This window comes from Symphodus melops (assembly GCF_947650265.1).
Source record: "Symphodus melops genome assembly, chromosome: 9".
Lineage (NCBI taxonomy): Eukaryota > Metazoa > Chordata > Actinopteri > Labriformes > Labridae > Symphodus > Symphodus melops.
In genome coordinates, this window is record NC_136699.1 from 8,725,887 (window position 1) to 8,750,974 (window position 25,088).

Here is a 25,088-nt window from a genome sequence, read left to right on the forward strand (position 1 = left end):
CAAGTCATTTGCTTAAAAACTCACACCATTGCTTAGGCGGAGGGATACATTTGTGATTTTGAAAGTGTGTTTTGACACAGTTAAGTGTGTGCAATCACACTTAACTCACTAACCACAGTTTTCATCATCATTATCATTATCAGCCACTTCCCCCACTCCCTATTATTATTAAGCCTTGTGATGATTGCATGGTTGAGAGCCCCCACACTCAAACTGCAGCAATCAATGTTATGTTTCACCTTGATCTATGAAAACTGCTTCAGCAGTCTGTGTCAAGGTCAAAGCTTCTCAAAGGGTGAATCATGGAACTGACTGATGTTGGGATACTTCATAATTTCATAATGAAGCATTCATTATTTTAACAAGAAGAAAGTTTTGGAAATGTGTATCCACTCAAACTTCAAGTGTTATTACCAGGCACTTATCTTGTTTTCAACAAAGTTTGAAGACTTTTCCGTATTCTGTTTAAGTTTACACAATCAATGCTGGTCTGCCAAGCTGAAAGCCAACTAAATGATTTAAAGTCTCACAGTCAAAAGGAGAGGCACTGCCTTTTTTTTTTTTTTTTTTTTTTTTTTTTTGCAGGGGGGGGGGTGTCATGCTTTTTGAGATTCAAGATAGCTGGAAGGAGTGGGTAGAGAGGTGTGTGTCCGCACAGCAAATTGGCTTTGCGGTTAAGAGAGACACCTCTGTTTAGCCTTCGTCAGCTGGAGAAATTGGTCACAGCTGGATTTCACTTCAATTGGTACGTTCAGATCTTGAGCTCGCTCTCTTTTTGGAAAGTCTCATTATTCCAGCTATGACTGGGTCAGCCCTCTTTTTTTACTCCAACACAAGTCTTTATCTCACTAGTGGACACTCAGCCACACCTTTGTTTGCTTTGTTTTCCCCCCCAATATCTTCATATATTCTTGTTCATTCGCTCTTGGTTCCCCTATTTGTTTTGCCTGAGTTGTTTCCCCCTGACTTTTACAAGGTTGATAGTCTTTTCACTTCAGTATGAAATAGCAGATATAGTGAACTTTGAAGGGTATTTCACCGGCCAATTTGTGCATATTCACACACACTCTCTTTGGGAATTGGTGTTGCTGTGGATTTGTGGCACGGCAGAGGCCACTGACTCTTCCTCAGAATCCATCTCTTTTAGACGGCCTGGCAGCACTCCAGCAGCTCAATCCTCAGTGTGAGCCCCTGAGATGGAGGACAGGACACACGTCTGCAGGCAGATTGCACATTTGAGGGAATAAATTGCCTCATAGAGATCCAGACTTCACATTGTCTGCTCCTCTCTATTCCTTTGCCTTTATTGTAAATATGTTTGTCAAAGACCTGTCATCTGCAGTTCCTTTTATTTCCTTTCAAGGCCTCGCTTATTTTGTGTTGTGTACTTTGTTGGATGGTCTGTGTCCGGAAGTGAACATGTGGTAGTGTTTAGCTTTGTAATGCCCGGGGTTTTATGGACGTCTTGAGGGAGATATCGCATGGAAAGCGACCAGGACGGGGATTCTGGGCCAGCAAACAGTCTGGATGTCCAAGTGTTGGAGAACTCTTGTTATCACAGACCCTCCCAAGGGTATACCTCAGTCCAAGGCCCACAGAGAAGGCTTCACATGGCTGCCAAGCCATCTTTAATAAGCCAATTCTCTTTCTGTTTTTTTGTTGTTGTTTTTTTTTTTTGCTCAAGAATTCAAGTTTTTTCAATGGAAGCGTGGTCTGTTTGGTGACTCCTTTTGGCTCAGAGCAAGCTTGAACTCCCCCTCAGTTAATGGAATGTGTAACAGATATAACCACCAGAGACTTTTCTTTACATGCTTATGTTGGCTGTGCTGAATGTTTTATGTTTTTTTACTCAAACAATATGTTGAAAGAAATGTTCCTTCTAATCTATTTTCAGCCTCCTTAGTTTTCATGTTGCAAATAATCAGCCTAAAAGACTGATTAACAATGTATTTTTATACATTGTTCTTGTCATTCTTGGGAAACCAAAAGCAGGTCAAAAGTGTCAGACTGTTTTTGTCTTATCAGTAAACCAGGCCAAAAATCAACTTTGCCAAAGTTCACCACCGGAAAATAAAGATTGTATTCATAAAGGAAGTAACTTTATTGTCTCTAGTATTTGAATGACTGCATTTATCAAAAACCTCGACCTTCCTTTAACTGTCACTCACCTCATTCATCCAGCATCATACAGTACGATGAAAACTTATACTGTTGTATCTCCGTCAAATGGCTTCATGCCACTGTTGTACACAATGGCTTAAGAGTCAGCAAGCTGCCAACACATGCCTCTGTACTTTTGGTTATCTTGGAGGATTCCAGTCACAAATATAAAACAACAACAGGGATTGCATTGTTGTCAGAGAATTACATTTTAGCCACTGGGCAACTGGTTAACACGTTTAAGTGTTGGCAAAGACTTTGATCAGCTGTTATAGACCTATGAAGTTGGACAGCTTACTGTGTGCGTACTTGGCAGTGAAAAAAAAAAAGGCATACATCTAAAATCTTATTTTAAGATAAAGAAAAACCTCAAAGAAAAACTTTTGTTCAAGTTAACTTGATGTTTGTTGAGCTTGAAAAACTAAATGCCAGACAACTTCTGTTGTTTTCCAGACTTTATTAAACTTGCTTTATTATTGTGGCCAACCATCTGGCTGAAATATGCCACCTATAGTCATATTCTCCACACACCTGGGACTCCAACTAGTGTGGCAGCTTGAAATGTGCCCAAGCCCTCCAGGGCCCATCAGTTTACATGCAGTGCTCAGAGGAAACATGTGACATGTGGCATAATTGAGTCAGCCAACAAATACTGTCGCAGGAATCAGCCAACTAACACAACTAGTCAGCACCCAGCAGAGACGTAAGGGGTGCAGAGGATGGCACCAGATAGAAATGTGCCTGTTTGAGATCATTAAAGACACTGTATTTCTGTTTAATTTAAGCTAGTATAGGACCCTGGGGGGTGAGGGTGAAGACAGCTGAGGCCCTGACGAATGGACCGAGAAAACCCTGCTGAGCATGTGAGGTCCTCCGGTGAGAGTTTCAAGTGGCTGGAGAGAAAAGAGAGTGAGGGTTAAAGGAACAACTTAGCACGTAAAGCAGCCAGAATCCCCTCCTCAGTTTAATTTGCCCTCTCAGAGGGAGATCATTGTTTCCTCGTGTTTTATTTTTGCTGGCTCTCCAGTTTCTTTGTCCAAGACTCTTGCCGCATGAGAACTCCAGCATGACTCCTTGGGCCTCTCTGGTAACTTGCTCTGTTTACTTAAGTCATGATATTCAGGCTGTAACAGTGTGGTCATAGGATTTTTTTTAATGAAGTAACCAAAGTGTTTGTTGTGGCTCTCTCATTGGATGGTTGTGTAGAAACTGTTTTCACAAAATTTCAGAAACTGAATCTGGAAAATAAATAAATGGGGCAATCTTGCAAAAGTCCCCCCCCCCAAAAAAAAACAATAAACAAATGAAATTCTAGAATTAATGTGTTTAGTTTTTGCATTTGAAAGCAGGGAATAACATTTTCATCACAACAGTAAGCAGCTGGGAAGCTGTGTTGGCATCATTTGTAACTCCCCTTCCAATCATTTAAAAACATGGACTTTTAGCCACAAAGAGTTAATCTTTTCAGCCCAAAATAAGGTGTTTGTATTTCTCCGACTAGAAGAGATCTTAAAGTCATAACAAACTTCAAATTTCTATAATGTGTTGATACAAAAATGATAGGAATATGTATTATTTTAAAAACAGAGTTCAGCCAAAAAAAAAAAAAAAATGAAGTCCTATCCTTGAGAAAGACTTGAAAAAAAAAAACACCACGTCGTACATGTGGTAAATCACACTGAGTCTGTTCTTTGTCTGACCATGTGAACATGTTCTTGTGTTGCTAAGAAAACATTAAGCCATTGGCTGTAGCTATTAGCTCCACTGAGCACTGAACTTTTACAGCCTGTTTTTTTTTTTTCTTTTTTCCTGAGATCTAAACTGTCAGAATGCCGAGGCTTGCCGGCCTCTGAAGACCACCTCCTCATATGAAAAAATCAAACCTCTGTACTGTTTGTTACATTGGTACACACTTATACCTTTTAAAGCACAACTTAATACAGTAAACAACTGCATCCCTGATGTCATTTGTTGACAGCTAGCACTCGAGTGAAGCAGGTGCCTTCAGCATTCCTTCTTCTGGCTGCCCAGGAGATGGTGCCTCTTTGATTGTTTCTTCAAATATGCAAGGCGGCGCTGAGGGAGCAGATTGTTTGTTCTAGATTTCCTGGGAGACTCCCACCTTGGGCCTAAACAGAGCCGTTGTGATGATTAGCAACAAAGTGTGCTACCTTTCCCTTAAGCAATTGGGGAGGAGAAGGGAGTGGCGAAGAAATCTTCTCTCTCACAGTGCTGCTTCTTCATTCTAAAAAAACAAAACAAAACAAAAAAAACACCACATTAACCCATTCTAAATCTGTAATTACAGTTTCAAATGTTGAACTTGTATTGTGTGCATGGACATCTGTGTTTTAAGGGCTTGGTGTTATTGAAGCGTGAGTGAGAAATATTACATGCTGACATGTGGTGCTTCCCCAGAGTGCAGACTCAATAATGTCTCTATTATGAAAACGAAAGAAAGTTCCCTTCATTCTCAGACCAATTTGTCTTTTGTGCTCAGTCGTGTAACTGAGCCTTAATGCCATTTTCTGGGATTGTGGGGGGTAACATAATTATCTCCTTGGCTGCAGCAAGTTGACAGCCAAGGCCTAAGGGAAGGAGCAGTGCTAATCAACCATCTACCCACTGTCACAATGACAGAAATGTTGGCACAGGAAAACAAATGAAGAGTGGGTTAGACCTCAGAAAGGGCTCTGAAGCTTTACAGTCGGTGATAAAGCGCATTATAAATCCACATCTGATTTAAGTGGGTTGTCTTCTATCGAATCAACTTTTGACCAAACAGGGATTTCACCGTGGTTCAGTGGCTGACCTCTGATCTGGATGTTAAGCTTGTTATAACAACGTGGGTTATAAGAATATTGATTTATGTCTTTGATGAAATGCATTAAGACATCAGAATGTCATCCCTTTAGCCTTGTGCCTCCATGACACATCATTTTAAGTGTTGTAATTCAGATTACTGTGCTGAATGTGGGATCAATCACGAAGATGATCTGTTCGACAGCTGACCAAATATTTAAGGAATTGTTCTGCAAACAGTCAGAGTATATAATTTGCTTTTTAAAGTTTTCCTCTTTGAAAACTATAATTATTAATTGATTGATGCCATCTGTTGCCGTGGTGCCCATCCTGGCCTGCCAGTTTACCCTTCAGCATGCATAAATGTATTCACATTCTATTGTTTTGAAATGATTTATTGCGATGATGGGAAACGTTGACAAAAAGTATATACTTTAGATATTGTGTAATTATTGCTTCCGTACCCTGCAGAGTGAAAGCAGTCTGTGTCACATTCTGGTTAAATATCGTCTTGTTCCATTCCATATCATTTACTCAAATGCAGATGGACTATTTCTGAAAACAATCTGTTTTTCTTCCTGCAGTGAAAAAAGACGTCAAAGACGAGACTGACGACAGAATGCAACAGTTCAAGAAAAAGGCCAAAGAGCTTCGCATCTTGGACTCCAAAACAGCGCAGAATCTTTGTGAGTATGAACTTGTATATTTTGTTTTTACCACATAACACACGTTTAACACTGTTTGTTCATGACGTGTGTTCTTTTATAATGGAATGTCAGGGTTTCCCTCATACGGCATCATTCAGCTGATGGGAAACGCTCTCAACAGGGATAATGTTTTACTGAGCCCTTTTGGGAAATGTTATCTTAGCAGTTGGTAAGCGGTCACCACGAGTGCATATAGATTCTGTCCAAGCTCTCTGTCTGTAATAATGTGTGAAACACAATTCCTGTCAGAACTCAGCAATAAAGTTATGTGTAGGCATTCTGAATCCCCGGGAGTCTAAGTTGACTGATTGTTTGGTACAACAGGCACCACCTCTCCCTCTAAGCTTTCCTTTGTTTTGGCAAGGTTGATGGAAAGATATTTTGTCTGGGTGTCATTTCAGGTTAGATGCAAATTCTCTCTAAAGCCTTCTGCCTTAGAATTTCACTAACAGCCTGACCCCTCCACCTTGTCTCCTCCATATGAACCTCCTTGATCCCAAATCCATAAAACGTGTGCATGAATTCGTTGCACAAACAAATTGAGGGACTGCGGTGTTGGCAGTGCTGCTGTGTTGATTGGAGGGGGAAGAGACACTCTTTTGGATTCCATCTGCAGCCTTGATATTCCTTACCTCTGAGACACAATGTAGATGATAGCACCTCATGGAATAAACATGCCAGATGCTAAGATTACATATCACCCGTACCATGTTCTTTTTTTTTTTTTTTACCTGTCCTTATCAAAGGAGGAGCAGATTGGTTTGCTGTTTCAAACTGCACAATAGTATGAGTGAATTTGTAGGTGGGTGAGTTCTCTGCACTCTGGAAAAGGAGAGGAATCAAACTAGAATGTCAAATAAGCAAAGGTGTGAGTGCACGTCAAAGAACCATTAACAGTTCTGGGTGCCTTCCGACCAATTTCTGTATGCCAGAGATATCTTGCACTGATGCATCATAGCTTCCTATTCTTGCATCTTCCATGAACAACAGAGGCCAGATGAATGAGTTCACTGGGTAAAATATTGGGGTCTGACGTCAGAAGGGGCATCTGGCATGAGCATAAGGACAACACATTGACGCTTCCTCATATGTCGACTTGTGTTTGTGTTTGTGTGTGTGTATGTGCACACATGTTTGCATATTTGAGTGTGTGCCAGCGCGCCCATGTCATTGCACTTGTGTCCAGCCTGTGACAATGTTGAGAGGTGTCACTGCCGTCTTTGATTACAGCACCAGCAGATGGGCTCGGGAATGTGGCGGGAAGCAGAGATAAGTGTAGAAAATCTCACCTCCAGTATGGCAAAGGGTGGGAGGCATGTGGTCTAACACCGCGACAGAGCTCCCGCGAGTCGCCCTGACAACATCCTACTGTATCATAGATCACATTCACAGCCTGCTGCAAAAACCCTCCAGACTCCCTTTTCGATTCTGATGCGTGTAACAACTGGCGCAAAACGAGTGATTGTGATGATACCATTGCTTTGTGTATTCAGGTACCACAATTGTGCATACTGTCTGATAAAATGTGTCTCCCAATCTGTCTGCCGTCAAACCTACTGGTGCTCTTTACAATAAGCTGCAGATGAGCCTTTGACTAGTGAGTAAGCTCTGAATACAGAGAATTGCTGTACAGTTAGATAAGATATAAGCTTATAAAGTGACTAAAAGAAATATATTGTGACTATAAGATCCTACTTTGTGAATGAGTGTATTACCCCAGTCACTTGGTTATCAAAGCAGAGGTTGGACAGGACCATTAAATGGAAAATCGGCAGCCGTTTTCTTTATATCAGTGGACAAAGCAGTAACTCCTGAATGAAAAGAAGAAGAGCAAGTAGACTCAGTAAAATGAAGAGACACTTTAAGGAGGTCAAACTTCTAACACGCAGCTCTTAAAAGCTGAAAGGGACAAGACGTTAATCATTTCCAATTACTTGATTCATACTGCTAAGGAGCATATAACTGGATCTGCAACACGAGCCCAGTTCTTCACAGCAATCTATTTTTTTCAAATTCACAAACAAATTAGAGTGGTCTTTTTTTTATTGAAAGCAAATGGAAAAAGAAGACTTGCATCATAAGATTTCTTTAAATCATTAATTTGCTTGAGGTTTTGGTGCTAAACTGGGAAAAAGCAAGTTGTTTCTTTTAGGTCAATATTGTATGCAAGTAAAAAATGTTTTATTTTATTTTTTTGTCCTGCAAACTTTAAGAGAAGAGAATCACTTAACAGAAGGCTTCAAATTCCTTTAAATCTTGGAGTTCACAAAAGGATACTTCCAAAAAGTTCAAGTTGAAATGTGAAGTCCTGAGAGAGAGGAAGCTTTACTGAAAGTTAAAATACAGACAGCGAGCAACCCAAGCAGGAAAGTTGGCTTATTCACTATAAGTCATGCAGAAATGCTTTTAAAATATACCAACTTGCATTTTTATGGAATATGAGTTGTATATTTCTTTTTTAATGAAATCATTAAACAGAAAACTAGATCTACATTACAGGAAACACTTTGTATCGGCAAGCTTTTTTGGAGGTCAACTGTGAATTTGAAAACTTGTGCTGGGCATATATCAGTGGAATTGGTTGGAAAGATTTTTTAAATTTAATTTTTACGTTGTTTCAAACAATTAGCACAGTGACCTGCTAAGGCAGTCCTCGGATATTAGAAACCATTTCCATATCAAATTAATTCCCAACATAACTACTTAAAGTAAATCATTGTTGTCCATGTAGTGTACACATGGCAGTCACATGTTAATGTCCTCTCAAACTAACCAGCCTCAGCCACTAATATAGCTCACTGTACCTGATCAAAATCTCAGCAATTAATGCAGCATGTGGAGGAAAACAAATGCATGGTGCCTCATTACCACACCTGCAAACACTTATCTCATTTTGGCTCATTCAGGTAAGTATGCAAACAGGTGCAGGGTTGACCACATCCATCACTTACACAGGACATAGAGGGGGATACAATAGCTCCTAGCAGTCGAAGTTTTAGCTTCAAAACAGTCCCTCGCTAACTATTTTGTATCCACCTCAGTTTGTACTTTACTCCCTGGATTACTTTCGACAGCCCACACCCAAGAGAACCTTGTACCCAGCTGTTGCTTTCATATGAGGAGGATATGTAGGACAAATTGATGACAAGCTCGCAAAATGCATGACAAACATGCAGTCGTTGACACAAATAAACCCTGATTGAAACGATCATGCCAATTCAGATTCAAAAACGTAACAATGTAGGTTACTCACGGAACATTCGAAAAAGTTAAAACAGAAAGCAAAACTTTCTCTTCAATTCAGAGTCAAGAGACAACCGATATATGTCACAGTGAAACCAGAAAAAGGTTGATGTGCAGTGCGTAATGGCATTCAGGAGTCTCTTTCATAAATAGTAAGACTGTGAAGAAGAGAGGATATCAAGATGCACCATCTCTCCGTTTGTTGTGAATCAAATACAGACATCAGGTCTCACTGCTGCAGCATTATAGCAGCTGTTGAGTCACTCTCCTCCAACTCATTACCAAACATCCACCTGTGACTTCCACCTGGATACACCATCAGCTCCAATTTCCACCGTGGTCACCCCACCTGGAGAGTGAAACACCCACTAGGCTGTCCCCTGTGGCGGATTCAGTGTACCTCTTTGTATCCACCGAAACAAAACATCCCACCTTCAATATGGCACAATTACTGGCACCTGGTACAACTAATCAACATCTTTTTTTAACCTTTGAATCACTTTTTAGCTAAGTGTTAGTAGTGCTACTTTGGCATTTTTCCCGGTTTCTGTTCAATCTTGACGTTCCCCTTCCCAATTTTCGTCAGGGTGACACACACTATCCTGTTGAAGGGCACAGACCGTATTAGTTTTTTCCGAGTGACAAGTTAGGTCTGTGGTCATTTTGTTTGAGGAGCGATGAGTGCTGAAATGTCTCTTTGAACCCTGTGGTCTAATAAAAAAAGGAAAAAAAAAAAAAAAAAAGATTGAGGAAATGACTCTCTTCTCTCTCCATCACAACAGCAATTTTCTTGGGCTCGTTCCGCCTGCCTTATGAAGAGATCCGGGACATTGTGCTGGAGGTAGACGAGGAAAGACTGAGCGAATCACTCATCCAGGTAAGACTGATGTTTTGTGTGGTGCGTTAGTTTTTTTTTGTTTTTTTTCCTTTTTTTTTTTTCACTGGCACACATAGACACATATTCTTATTTTTACCCCTTGATAAATATGCACACTAGTCTGTTTGTGTCAAAGAGAGACAGACATTCTCCACAGGTTCACATGAAAAGGCAATTCTTAAATTCCTGTCTGGCAGATACCTCTGTGACCCCGTTTTGAAGCAGGTAGGGTCTGTTTTTTCAACACAAGTCTGTCTCCTCATTCTCATGTGGACCCTCATTCATCTTCTTATAATGGATTATGAAGGACAAGCCTTGGCAAAGTCTTCCCAACTCCGCCTCCTCTTTTCCTCTTGCCTTTGTCTTAAAAACATAATTGATGAGCTTTCTAGAGGCTACTTGTTTTTTTGTTTTTTTTATTCTATTTCTGTTTTTCTTCTCTCTGAAAGCATTAATTGAAAGGAGGGCGGGTGTATCTGAGGTGCCAATGCATCACTGGGCAGCTGGAGCCTCAATTGCACTTTTTTTGTTTTCCTCACTGTCCTTGTGTGAAGCACTATAAACAGTCCTGTTGTTTGTTGTTTCCCTTTTATATCCAAAGTAGGATGTGTAAACAGCAAATAAAAGATTTGATTTTGTTATAATCCTGAAGACTGTGTGTGTGTGAGAACATTTTCAGGAGGAGGGCAGCATTCAAATGTAGCTTTTAAGCTTTAACCCAAAGGCCTTTCCTCCTTTGGAAAGAAAATAAAAATGATAAAAAAAAAAATTTAAAAAAAAAAAAATCCCTTCTACTGTTATACATGTCCTTTCCCACATGGCTTATCAACAAACTCCAGAGCAGGAGCCAGTCTGCCTCCTCCTCACTGCTTGGATCCCAGACACTTGTAAAAGGTGGTGAGGCAATATATATTTAGATGGGGCCTATCAAGAGAGCTTCCCTGCAGGACTATTATTTTGAGCTCTGATAACCTTTAATTGGCTGGCAATCTGGCAGAAATTACAGAGTGTGCCTTATGAGATGGCAGACCCCCTCTGCCTTGTGAAGGAGAAAGGAAGTTAAGGTGTTGACCTTTACCAACCTTCAGCCTTTTTTTTGCAGCAAAGCAGAAATAGTGTATAACTGCCAGCAGGGCAGCTGCGTCCCCAATACATCCCCACCAAGGCCGTTTTGCACACATCACCGCACACATGGTTGGACTGATTTACAATTGTCTGGTTAGTACTCTGTCCACCATCAAATAGCTGAGAAGACAATGACAAGCTAGTTTGGAAGCTTGTGAATAGTCAACAGCCAGCACTTTTTCGGGGTTTTCTTAATCCTACTCCATACATCAATCCAGTAAATTTATGAGGACAATAATGAAAATATCAAGCCAAACAAAGAGGCAAACAGAAAAGTCAGATTTTTCTTGTTTGCTCTTAATCACCTTTCAAGATAAACAATGGTTAAGAGCATGTAAAAGCAATACGAAAAGGTGTCAGTGATAGCCAAACTCGATGTTTTGGTTTCCAAATATTGGCAACTACTTCATATGATTCATATGTCCCTCAGACGTCTTAGTATCTTCTTACAATACTCATGAGAGCAAGTGTACAAGTCAGCTTCTGAGAGATGTCACAAAAGCTTGAGGACCAACAGAGTTAACTTATCGAGGCAGAAGGCGCCAACATCTGGCAAGTATGTCACCGCTGGTTAGCTAACGATGCTAAAGACCGTGTGAGGCCCAGACTGGACAATTAGTATAACACTCTCATGAAAAATGTTTGTTTACTTCCCATATATCAGGGCTGTACAGTGGCGCAGCTATGTGGCGCATGCTACAACAAAAATTGGTCTGTGCTACGAATTATTTGACCTCATAGCACTGGCGGGGAGGGAGAAAGATAAAAACAGAGAGCGGTAGTATTTGTATGATGTCAATCAGTGGTATTTCGCTAATGTACATAGTTCATCATTTGATTCCCCGCCTGCCTAGACTCCATACATCCAGCAACCAATTCTCACAATTCCTTTGCTTTCTGCGCTGTTCAAGGTTCAACTTTGCCTCCATTATCCCTGTAAGATGAGTCTTGCAGTCAGCAGTAAAAATATACATAGAGATGGTGAGAAATTGGAACGCCTGCTAGCATTTAGAGTTGTATACATCATCTCTGAGGCTTTGACAGGCCAACAATCAACTTAAAGCATAAACGTTTAGAAGTCAAAGTCTAATGGACAATACTGTAGATATGATAGATAGAAACAGGTTAAAAGCCACACAATTTAACGTTTAAAGATGCAATGGCAGCAGCAACAGATGAGCTTTTTATTCTTTTTGTCCTTCAGGCTGGCAGGCTGAATCCAGACTGAAGCAACTTAAACTCTTTGATCAAAGGGTGACTGCGATCAGCCAGGATTGACTGGGCCTTTTCAGAGTCTTTGCTTTGTACAAGGTTGTTTAGTCATTGAAGGCAGAACCTGCACTTATTCCCCACCGTTTAATAACACTCCCATTTGTTATGCTGAGGGACCTGTACCAAGTGACCATAGTGAAAGTTAAAATTGAATTTTTAAAACCAGGATAAAACATATTCATACAAGTGTTGTCATCATTATAATTCCAAAAGCACCCACTGGTGAAGCTGGAATGTCAGACAATCAATGCAACAGAGGAAATGTTATTTTGTAGCTAGTTTTATGTATAGATGTTGTCTTATCTACTAAAGCATGGGTAGAGAAAGAACAGGGAGGCATGATTGGTTCTTCAAACTGGTACCTTATGGCAGACATTAGTCAAAGTTTTTACAGGCTTACAACTGCTACATATGACAGATTTTTTTTTTTACATCTTGCTTTTTTACAGAGCACATGAATAATTAATGTCTGTCAGGACCTAGAGACAGTTTCAACCACAATCTTAAAAAGCATGAATCGTAAGAATATTAGCTGCCTTCAAATGAAGTACTTAATTCATAAAATATTACACTTTCTATAAAGTGCCAACAATGCTTCAAAACAGACACAATAGTTATTGTAATATAACAGCTGCATGACTGAAGTGTTTTAATGACAAGAACTTTGCTTTGGATTAAGTTGGCCTAATCCTCATTATCTTGCTGAATTTCCAAACTCACGAGTTTAGCTTATTTAATGTCATTATTATTCTACATAATATTATCTTGTCTCATTAACTTGTTGCATTTGTGCGTGACAAGCTCAATATTGCTCAGCCTTTTCATATCACTTGTATTTAGGTGTCTGTCAGTCTTGCTGAGGTGTTTTTTCTCGTTATCTAATGTACATCCATTTAAGGTTTTATGGCATATTATACTTTAATACTGTATGCTAGCCCGTATACTGTGATGAGGTACTGTTGCTCCTCTTTGTTGAAGAGCATGTTTGCCATTTTTTCTCAACAATATCAGTCAAAGCTTTTTTTCTGCTCCTCTTATTATCTCTTCTACTGAAATGTTATTTTTCTAAGGAACTGATCTTGTATCAGACTTCTTGTGCCCCACAGCTGTTAGACTTTTACGTCTCATGAAAGGAAACTGAAAACTCTTTTCTGTTGTTTGTGTTTGATGGACAGCCCAATTTGCGCCTAGGTTTTTACACCAAAATAAAAGTTCTCTGACTTCAGACAATTTTGTGGAAGACTAAGAAAAAAAAAAAAAAATCTACCGGAACGTACACCGGATTGATCTTCACGTGTTTGAAAATATCACTGATTGTGTTCTTAGCCAACTTTCATGTTGAAATGAGAGTGTGATTATTGAACACACTCATGCAGAAATGAGCGCGGGCCAAACACCAGAACAAGTGACATGCATGAGAAATACAACTTGTGCTTTACAGAGGCAGCAAAGGGAAGCAAAGAGACCTCCTGCTGGGTGACACAGTCCTGAGTGTGGGCTCCATCTGCACAGTGCTCATCTACACTCATTACGCTGATTAATCACTCTACACCACCCACTTTCAGCCACACGCCAATCACCATTTATCTGCATGGACAACTGCACACTGACATACACACACACACACACACGCAAAGTGGGAAGATGTGTCTGCATGGTTTGGCAACTGCTAAAAGGAAATGTATTTACCATCTTGCTAATGTAAGAGCGAGTGGGTGATTGTGTGCACCAAAAATAAATCTGTAATAGAGTTGAGAGCTTAAGTGAAGAACAAAAGAAACTTCTTGAGGATATTTGCAAGATCAACGTGTATATCCTGTGATCGGCGGTTTGACTGTCTACATGTGATCGTAGTTTTCAGCTACTTTTCACTCTTCATAGCTTCCTGCCACCTGTTGCATTTGCTCTTAGCTCCTGTGAGAGATTTGTGGCTGTTCTTGAAATAACATGAAATGAATACTGATGCCTCTGCATTACCTTACAATGACTAAGACCATCAGGGACAAGATTGGTAATTTCTTGATAGAGCATTCAAATGCCTTTAACAACTGACGCAGGGGTAGGTGTCAGACCGAGTGATTAACTCAGCATGCTGTAGAAGCAGCTTCTGTTGGCAGTTCCTCTATTTTCAAAATATTCTCAGTGAGTGACATGTTTGTCTTCATAAATAAAACAGAAGTTGGTGTTTTTATTTCGAAAAACATTACTTCCGCCTGTACGTAGCCTTTGGTGACTCATCTAAGATAAAATAAATAGCTGTTTTCTAAATCTCCGTGAACACGTCGTGTCCTACGTAAGCCGGCGCAGACTCGGATCCCATGAACAGGACAAGATCAGCAAAAATGTGATGCATATCAATGGAAATGGAAAGTTTTTTCACACAAGCTTGTTCACACTCATTTAAGTATAACTTATTCATGGAACATAGGTCATTTGATACAAGTGCTAAAATGTGATGAAGTATCTAATTAAATACCTTTCGACGTTAAAAGAATAAATCTGTATTGTTTTGTTTAAGAACAAAAGAAGTGAACATATTGTTGATTTGATATCTCTTTCCATCTGGACCTTGAAAAAGTGAGTTGAAAGAGCCTTCCTGGGTTGATGTAAACCAATGAAATAGATACGAGAAGACATAGAACACTAAAAAAAATATGCTTTGGCATGAGAGGAAAAGTGAAAGTGGAATGAATCAAGGAAGCAAGGGGTGTTCATAATGCATCTAAAACTCTGTAACTGAATCTTATTATCTCAGTTCTGTGTCGACATGTCTAATGTAATGATTTGTCAGCAGAATGTGACAGTGTGCTGGCCTTGAAGCAACCCTACCATGTGTCACCACGACAGAGCGGATAGATAGGAGTTGATTGGCTCTCCTTATTCTGCATTAGGGCCCATCAACGCCTCGGAGATGATGTACACATCCCTGAATGCTAGCAGACAGTCCCCGCTCTTGCCATTCATCTAGACTCCATATGAATCCTTGCAATTCCACCCCCTATTTTCATCTCTGTGCACTCAGCGAGCAAACATACGTACAGTACATGCAAATGGATAGACAATGTCGGTTATCCTCTCTGTCTTCTGGTTCCTGCACAATTTTGTCATTTATCATCCAAGCAATAAATGTGTGCAAGGTCCAAGCATGTGTGCAAATACACACACACACACCTACACACACACACACACACACACACACACACACACACACACAGTGACACGTTTGCATGCAATCTGTCTCTCACTTTCTCAATCTCTTTATCTCATTTGCCCCCAATGTTCATAGTGCTGCTGGACAGAGGTCACTTGTATATCAGGCCAGCTTCATGAAATTCAAGAAGACATCAGAGCCACCCCATCACCCTGCACTGTTTAATAATGAGATGAAGAGGACAATGAGAGACAATAATGAACGTTGGCTCCGTGAAAACAGATTGCGACTGCGAAAGCTTGGCAAAGGTCTGCTTTAAGGGGGCTGACAGCCTGACAAAGCTATTCGTTCCTATTGTTGGCTGGCAACAGAAGCAGCAAGGGATTGTTGTGTTGACATTGTTTGTGTGGGAAAGAGTCATGCACGTGTCTTGGGCTTCAGGGCCCTAGTTGCATTGTGCGTGCATTTGTTGAGGCTTTACAGGACATCCAACGCCCCTAGTTCTTATCATTGGCACCCGTTCTAAGCGTACAGTCTACCTCATTCACATTGTTTAAATAATAAACATGGCTTTCCATCATGTCCCTGCTGTCTCTTCCTCAAGTTAGTACTCCTTTGGTATTTCAATTTCTCCAAAACGTCCCTCATAGCCTTGGCGCCCAGGGGAGAGGGCTTAAATGGCATAATGATGGTAGTTGGTCCCATGCCCTTTAGAGTTCCTGCCAATGGAACAGAAGGAGGCCAAACAATGGCTAGATTATTAATAAGCTCTTGTAAACTTGAATAGTTTCTGGTGTACAGAGCTGCTAGACATGCAGGGGGTGGCTCATAACAGTTCATTTTCGTGAGGCTGACACGATGTTGTATGCTGAGAGGACAACTGAATAGTCACTGCAGATTCATCATTGCTTTACTTGTGTTATTGTAACATGTCATGCCAAGATCGTAAACTTAGTCCACACAGTTGGTGTCTTGTAGAATTGTCGGTTTCTGTTCTTTTTTTGTTTTTTTTCCTAGTAAGAGATGCGCCATTCGTCCAGATGAACATTATTATACAGACATCAGATCAAAGTTGATTGGAAGAATCACAAAAGAGCTCAGTAAAACAAGAAATTAATCCAAATGACATGGTATACTTTGAATGATTATTTAAATATTAGTTTGTCATTCATTCTTGAACACTTCCCCAATAAGAGAGCAAGAAGACTTCTTTTTTTTTTTTGTGGCAGTTCTGTTTACTTAATATCTGTTCAGTCAGAAATAATGATTTCTATGATTTCTTTTGAACATATAGTTGTTTAAATATATATATATTTTTTCTCTCAGACTGAAAATAGAACATTTTGTTCAACATTCAGAGAAACAGCTAAGACTGAATGACTCCCATTTGATTGGGATTTACAACTAAAGGTGGTGCAAAATCCATATTAAGCCGGCCCATCATAACTCTTGAGAACGGCATGAAAGCCTATTTTTCTGTTGTGGCAGTGGTCCCTGAAAAATTGTTAAATAAGTTCAAGTGCCTGACAATGTTGTCATTGTTGTATTAAACATGCTCTACAATCTCTTAGAGGAATGAATCCAAAGGCGTTGTTAGGAAGTAGTCTTACTTGCAGTAGGAGGGATTAAGTGGTATTGGTTTCCAGGAATTTAGATTAATGCTTAGCAAGTGTGTTCTCCAAGCTCCCAAGCTTCGTCTTATGTCTTGCCACTTCTTTTCTTCTTTTTATTGTCTTTTCTTGTACAATATTTTGGCTGGAATAGAATTGGTTCCCAAATCGTTTACTTGGCACATCTTGGGGAATTTTTCTTTGTTAAGATTGAAGAATTGTAAAATTTCCAAAAATTCCCATTTCTATTGCCTCCCAGGCCAATCTAAGCTTTTTTGTTTTAAGTTCTAATAATATTGTTTTCTCCCTCCCTCATACAAAGGCAGTCCATATGCTGTGTACATCTGGTTTAATGGTTTGCTGTCTTCTCTTGTAATTTACCACACTTTACACAGTCTTGATGAAGCTTCATGACATTTTAAAAACTAATCAAGTCCACAAATGACGGGATGTCCATAAATTGAGATGAAGGGGGATCTGCACTTAAAACATGTGCTACCAATACTCCCTCCCTGATGCTGACTCTGATCATCTTGACTACTCGACCAGAGTATCCCTTAGATAGCAGCAGGATTTGAAGAAATAGGTATCACTGTTTGACAACAGTTTAACTAACATCAAAATCTCCACTTGCGTGGCACTCATGTCGTCTGATATCTTCATAAGTTAATGTAACTGGAACTGGATGATTGATACCTGTATAGTCATTTTGGTTACAGTTGTGTACGTGTAGACTTAGTGTGGGAGGAGGGGGGGTAAAGAGCCTATATACTGAGCCTATATATTTCATATAATACGCGCTTCAGTTTGTGGGGTAAGCAGTGTGGGACTTGTACTGGTCTGGTCCTGGTTTTGAGTGGGACTCCTGTTTAAGTATCCACATAACTTGGTCGCAGATAGGTGGATTTAAGTTTGACTCGACTATCATACTTTGACACAAATTCAGGGCTGAAGGTTGCCTGAGTCATTTCTATGTAAGGTACAGAATGATCATTATATAGAGAGTAGTGATTTCCCAGACACAAATTCTCCCGGAGACTGAGAGTTTACATTAAACTAAAATAAGAACTGTTTTGTAGGCTGCTGCAGATCAGCTCTTTTTTTCTCCCCACCCTTACACAGAACACACCATGTGATCTTTCTCCCTGAAATAAGGGAGTCATCACTAAATGTTTAAACACGCCCAGTTTTTGGTGTGTGTGGTAAGCTTTCTCTCGTCAGCGAATGATATGGCCCTTGGGGCTTGTTTTGCGGAATATCAGAGTGGCTTCTTAATGTTTAATGTCTGCCAATGTATTTTATATTACCCCATCTCTTTTTCAAAAGGAAAGGCTAATGACTAACACTGCACCGCCACTATTCATTTGTAATTAGTATTTCCCTGTGTTGTGTCAAATGGCCTGCTAGGAGACTCAATGAAGTGGCAGTGAAGTGTCCAGTGTCTCTTGTAGTTGAACTCAGCATGTTTTATAGAGTAAATGTCTTCACATCATTGGATGACATACTAGGCCTTTTAAGTAAACAGCGGGGAACATGTATATTCATTTGATGTTTCGAGATGAGCATTACAATATTATTTGATAAACCCAATTTTGCACATTCGGAGTCAGCAGTGAATATATCTGAAATGTCAAAATGATGCAAAAGAAATATAGCAGAGAGAGAATTAGTGTCACAGCATGTGTCCCATTTCTCAAGCCATATTATATCATATGTGAAGAAATCTATTAATGTGTCATACCACCACCAGTTTGGAAAACATTTCATCTTCTTGCACCTTCAGCTTTTTCATTTCAGTGTAAGTGGAGTTGTGATTTACATTGAAAGAAAAGAGCCTCGCCGACCTACCTGCACCATATTTCATAACCTCTCTTTGATCCCTCTTTGGCTCTCTGTGCACATATATCGACACAATATATTTTCACAATGTGAGAGCTTGTAACCACTGTGTATCATGCCTTCTGTTAGTAAAAGCTATCCTGATTTATTGTTTCCCATGGCTATAATACCAGAACACAGACTTCTATTAAACAAGAGTTTTTCCTCCCTGAAAAAGCGTTACTACAATAAAAATAATATATAGTGTTGTCGTTTTTTCATTTTTGTCCACCTTCCTTGCCAGGGAAGTGATTTATATCATATTTGGATTTACAAATATAAAAATTGATCCCATATGATCATGTTGGTGTGTTTCATTCATATGAGGTATACTATGTATTGGAACCATAGGAGCTGTCTCTTCAGAGGATCTAATCTGGATTTAGTCATGTGAACATGAACATGCAGTAAAAATAAACACATTACTGTCTCATAAACATTGTACACTATATATACATTTGTCAGTGGTGTCTTTCATTTTGGAATTCATTTCTGACTAAATTGAAGTTATTAGCGATGTGACGCTTTCACAGAGCAGACGAAATAAGACAATTATTTACAGTAGTGTGCCACATAATATCCTGACAAACATTGACTAGGTTGTCTCATGGTAAACAGCATCAGTGTCAGCTTTCGGCTTTCCACCACTTCCCTTCACCTCACCATGGCAACAACCTTTCCGCCAGGTCTCACAGGAGTCCTTGGTACTAGCCTTGCTTGTTATTATTGTTTATCTCTCTTGTCAATCACCCAGATCTCCGCGATGCTCATCCATATGCATGGGCTCATCATTACACGTGGTGGCCCATTGGCTGCAGGGTCTGGCAGTGCCCGTGCCAGCCTTTGTTCTCTGCTGTAACAACAGGTGATTGTAAGCAGCCTGGCACATTGCTGGGCATCATTTGCATGGTGTAAAAAGTGCACATGTGGGGCAAGGCGATAAGTATGGCTGTGCACTGGGCCTGTTGGATTAGAGCTTAAGCAGGAGAAGCGGGGTCTCCCTTGGGCTTAATTGTGGTGTATTTTGGCACACAGCACATAACTCTCTTCCCCATCAAATGCTAATTTAACAATGAATTGTGAAATGCATTATGCTGATTTGGTGGGGCTGGAAAAATAAGACAGAGACGGAGGAGAAGTATTGAAAAAACAAAGTGAAAGGCAGGAGGGGAAGACAGGCAAGGCTCGGCTTGGTGCAAAATCAAATGCGGTTCTCAAATTGATGGCCAGGACCCAAGGTACTACATGTACTTTTCACTGATCATCACTGCGCTGCTGATCTGTATCCACAGGGTCCAGTCCAGGTACAGGTTGAATATTGATTAAAACCCACATCCAGACACACACACAGGCAAGTTCATGCACAATACAGCAAAACAGTTAAATTTTGATTAGGTGGAGTCCATGCTGCTTCTCTCCTCAGGCACACTGGGTGCAGTATTTTCTTAACTAAGTTAAACTGTGTTCTCTGTTTTCGCTCTCCAATTCAGCGTCTTTGTTTTCCGTGACAGATGGCACATCACTCACGGAGACGCTCTCACAGCAGCCTCCACAAACAAATTAATTTCTATTACTGTTTTGCATGCTAGCCCACTTCTTATGTGATTGACAGTCTCATTGTATACAGCAATGCATTAGTTTGACGGTATGAGACATTTTAAAATCAGTAAATTAACAAATGGGAATTTCAACGCAATGGACAAAAGTCTGTCTCATTTTATTATTTTTTTTATTTACATCTTAACAAGACTGTTTTTTACTCATCGTTTAGAAAGTACATGTGTGTCTTAAAGCATATTAATTCTCTCATAAAGATCCCATGTTACACTCATTTTCACCTTACAGGTTTTCATTCTCTGAAACCTTAAGGCTTCGCATGAATTGCAGCTCAACTAAAACTCCTTATTTATTTATTTATTTATTCTTGAGTCAGTAAAGACCATTATTATAGCATGAAACGGTTTGTTTCAGCTACTATCTCTTTTAAGCCCTTCCCCACCGGCCAACTGTCTTTTTATTGGCCAGATCTGAGAAAGTTGCTGGGGGTGCTGAAATTTCGCCTACGGTTAGTTTGGGCATCCATCATCAAAACACTATGCGAGTTTTAAAATGGGGATCTGCAATATAGGTCAACTCCAATAACAAATAATCATACATGTTGTCTTTACTATCACTACATTAAGATTAGATTCATCATTATTGATTCAGTAGATGTTGGATTTTTGTTTTGTTTTTGAAGTTTGTTTGTTTTTGTTACTTTTTCTTTTGTTATTTTATCCCATGCTTTTCTCTTTCTCCTTTCAAACATTCTATCTCTGCTTATCTCTTGTCTCTCTCAACTTGAGCCCTCTTTTTGCCTTGTTAATATCCCTCTTAATCCTGCTTCACACCTATCAAGCTGAATGTAAGTGCTCAGGTGTGCAAACGGAAGAATTCCTCAACACATTTCCTGCTAACAGACACGTTTAATGTCACAGTAAGTCTGTCAGGTTTTCCAGCCCCAACCCTCAAATTAATCCCTCCCCCTCTATATCTCTCTCAACCATTCTCTCCCCCCCCCCACACACACACACACACCTCACTCTTTATGTTTGTGTCTTTCTCTCACACCACACTTCTCATTTACTTTAATGCGATTTTAGAACCTGTCACACTCAGTTTGTTGCCTGTCAGCCTGTCACTGCAGCTTTTCTCAGAACGAGATTTGAGGTGTTTGTGTGGTTTGGCAGGGTGTAGATTTGGTAAGAATACAAGTGCGAGTATGACTGATGTTCATTGTTTAACGTGTTTACCTGTAAGACAAGATTTTTTGTTTGTTGTTCTTTGATCCTCGTTTCCTCGTATTGGTTTTCCTCTAATTGTTGAGGTTAAGTGTTAAAGAAAACATCTGCTTAACCTGAGATGAAAACCTGTATTGTTGTTGTAAATGCTTTACATATTTTTTTCAGATACAACTGTTTGGTTTTAAACTTTTTTTTGGAAAGAAGTTAAAAATTTAGACGAGACACATTGCATCTGAAATGTACTGCGCTGTGGTTTTCTAAGCATTTTCTGTCAAAATTCTGCCCGTTCTCACAAACAAAAAAACCCAACTTGATAGCCTTTGTTCAACACATTCAGTTTCCAGTTCTCTGGTACTAACCTTTTGTTTGAGATGGATGCTGTCTACACCCACAAACTATTGTGCACAGTTTTTTTTTTCCTCTTTTGAATCTTAAGCTTACTTCGAAAAAAAGAAGAAAACATTTTTAAATTCCACATAATGTCTTTTGGAGCTGTCAAGCACTGGTTTTGAGAAGTAAAGCTTGCAGAATGTTGAGCAGTCTGTCTCTTAGTTTGCTATTGATTCAAGCTGAAGCCTTCACTGATTCGCCACGAGCCAGGTAGGGAGCCTGCTGAGGTGTCGCGGCAGGGAGATGGCAGTCCCACGTTGCTCTTCATCACGAAAAAAAAAAACGGGCAACAAACACCACATGGATCTCTGTCCCTCAAAATTGAGGAGAAAATCAATTAAAAAGTAGAAAATCACATCTGTCAAGCACATGGCAGACACGGCTCCTGCTCCGTCTGTGTTGTAGACCTCCCATAGGCCTTGTAGAGAGGAACGCAGTTTACTCAGATAATCTTTCAGGCGTCGAGTGGTTCTCCCCCTCTTCTCCTTTATTTAACCCAGCTTAATAAAGATTTTATTGCTCTGAGAACAGCTGTATCGATTATCAACTCGGGTTTCTTGGTTTTCTTTGTCATTTTAACGTTATTTTTGGGAACAGGCTTCACAAGGTAGAAGTCATAAAGTGGGTGGGGCAGATGTAATAAGCCCTCTCTGCACAGCAAAGCTTGTAATTGAGCTTGGCTTAAATTCCTTTGTTAAGGTTTGGGTTAGTGACCATAAATGATCCTCAATTTATGAAATAATTCTCACCTTCAACTCATTATATTACTGATATCAAAGCTCTTGAACACATTGCACTACACCAGCCCCTGCTGATTTAACAGCACACAGTTCTGTAAACTGTACGGTTATTTATATGCTTAATACGTGCCTAATACCCTCACTTTAAACTGTATTAACTTGGCATGAGTTTGCGGGTGCTGTAAAACTGTGAACTTGAATCGCTGGAAGCTAGCTGACAGCAGCAGAGATCAAAGTATGGAAGTGAAAGCCCTACAGATACTGTCATACTCTACAAATGTTTAGTGAAGCGTAGCCTGTATCTCCTATTACGGTTACACTCTATTTTTGCTTTGCATCCACTTTCAAGCCTTAAGGTTTAAACCTAGGCAAATATTTACCATCTTCATTTTTATGTATTTTTTTTTTTTACGTCTTTGTTTGTGTGATAGGGCAGTTTCAAGTGAACATGAGGTGAAACCTCCAGAGACAGTGTTGTGAAGCTCTCTAAGGCTCCCTATCGTTCAAATATATGATTGTTAATAATGTCCTCTCTGTTTCAGAATAGGACTGAGGGTCCATAAGTTATTCTCTTTTCCACGCTGATACTTTAAATTGAAGCTTAAAGCGGAAGTTTTTGACTGGCAGAGATGGATTTAGTATTCACTTAAACTGTGCTCCTGCATCTGTTATTGGACTCTCACCGTCCCTGACAACCATTAATTGATTCTGATTTGTCAGACTTAGCTCACAGTTGAATGACAGTTGAAACACATATTTAATGATGGCATCGAGGATTTACAAAAAAAGAGCAGTTCTTGACTACCAAAAGAAGATTTGCATAAAAATATACACTACTGGAACTCTGAAAAGCTTTTGAACGGTAACAGCGGAGGATAATATATGTAGATTTAAAATGACATGTTGGGGCCACTGAAATCCACAGACCCCGGTCTCATTTTTAAAATAGAATAAATACTGAAGTTACACTTCTGAAACCATTATGCTTCTGATTATGTTCTCAGTCCAAATATATTTGGGGACAAATAAACATAATCTATGTTACGTTTCAAAAAGTGTTTTGAATGTACCATTACATGTATGTGTTTTACATATAAATGTACAGAAATGTGTTCACCACTGATTTTCACAATCTTCACATCATTTTTTTGTTTTTCCCCATCTGTGTGAGGAGAGACTGTAGGTGATCTGACATCTCTACCAGAACGTGTTTGTTTTTGTGTTTGTCATTGTTTATTGGCAAGTGTGCGTATACGTAACACCCTCCTCTACCTCCAAGGCTGTGAATGAATGTGTGCTGTTGTAAGCATACTTCCAGAACTCTTCCTTAGACTGCTGTGTTTGTCTGGTGGCCTGCGGTGAGGAGTCTGGCCCAGCATCATCACCCAGTCTCCCACATTGCCTCACATATGGTGCTGCCTTTGTGTCAATTGTGCTCTGTGGGGTTTCTAATAATTAACAAGATGACAGACGAACGAGATGACAAGCTCAAGGTGGTTTTGATTTTTTTTGTGGTTCCCAGTCATCGATATTGTGAGTACAAATGTTCTCAACTGAAACATTTTGAAGGAAGCGTTTTCAAAACATCTAATCCACTCCATACATATATATATATATATATATATATATATATATATTTTTTTTTTTTAATAAGGCATGTACTTTGGAAATGGCAAATCTAAAGCACTGTCTCAGTTGTGTGTTTCTGGAGTTTTGCATGCTCTCGTCCATCAAGCATGAGCAGCTCTTAATAGGATAATAGGGATGGGAACAAACAATACCAGAAATGAGCTGAAAATCATTAACCAACAAAGACATTGGCAAGGACACTCGCCTCAATTTCTTTCTGTGGGAATAAACTGCAACTAACTGTTAAAGGAATGTGACATAACCCTGATTGTTTTTATGTTTTAGAGAGAAAAATAAACGTTTAGAACGGACTAAATAATTAGATGAAACTCTCTAAGTTAGAAGTTGTTTTTTAAGCTGATCCATTAAGAGCCAAGGACAAAATGTCAAGGAGAAGTAACTAATCCAACTCTTAACCTTTTAATTTAAATATAATATTTTCATTTACATTGTATTCATTTGTCTCATATAGACATGCAGAGCATTTGCTCATGCCTTGGAATTTTATTAATGCATTTCAATAGGCTTTACACTAGTGTTGCACTGATCGGCATCAATATTGGCAAAAATATTGGCCCTGTTGACAGACATCAGAACATCGGCAAACACTGTAGCACGAACCGATGTCAGTAAAATGGGTTAATTTTTTGGGCCGGATCAATGTATGGCTGTCATCTATTACACCTTACTACTGATTCAGGAAGCAGTGTTTGTATTGTTC

General features: G+C 39.6%; 1 protein-coding gene across 9 annotated transcripts in view; it reads left to right on the forward strand.

Annotated features, from left to right (window-relative positions):
• Positions 1 to 25,088, forward strand: part of diaph2 (diaphanous-related formin 2) — a 361,962-nt gene that overhangs the window by 190,492 nt on the left and 146,382 nt on the right. For all 9 annotated transcript variants that reach the window (XM_079352006.1, XM_079352004.1, XM_079352007.1 and 6 more), the window contains 2 exons: positions 5,547 to 5,648; positions 9,695 to 9,789. In XM_079352006.1, the coding sequence (XP_079208132.1) occupies positions 5,547 to 5,648; positions 9,695 to 9,789 (197 nt within the window). The remainder of the gene's footprint in view (positions 1 to 5,546; positions 5,649 to 9,694; positions 9,790 to 25,088) is intronic.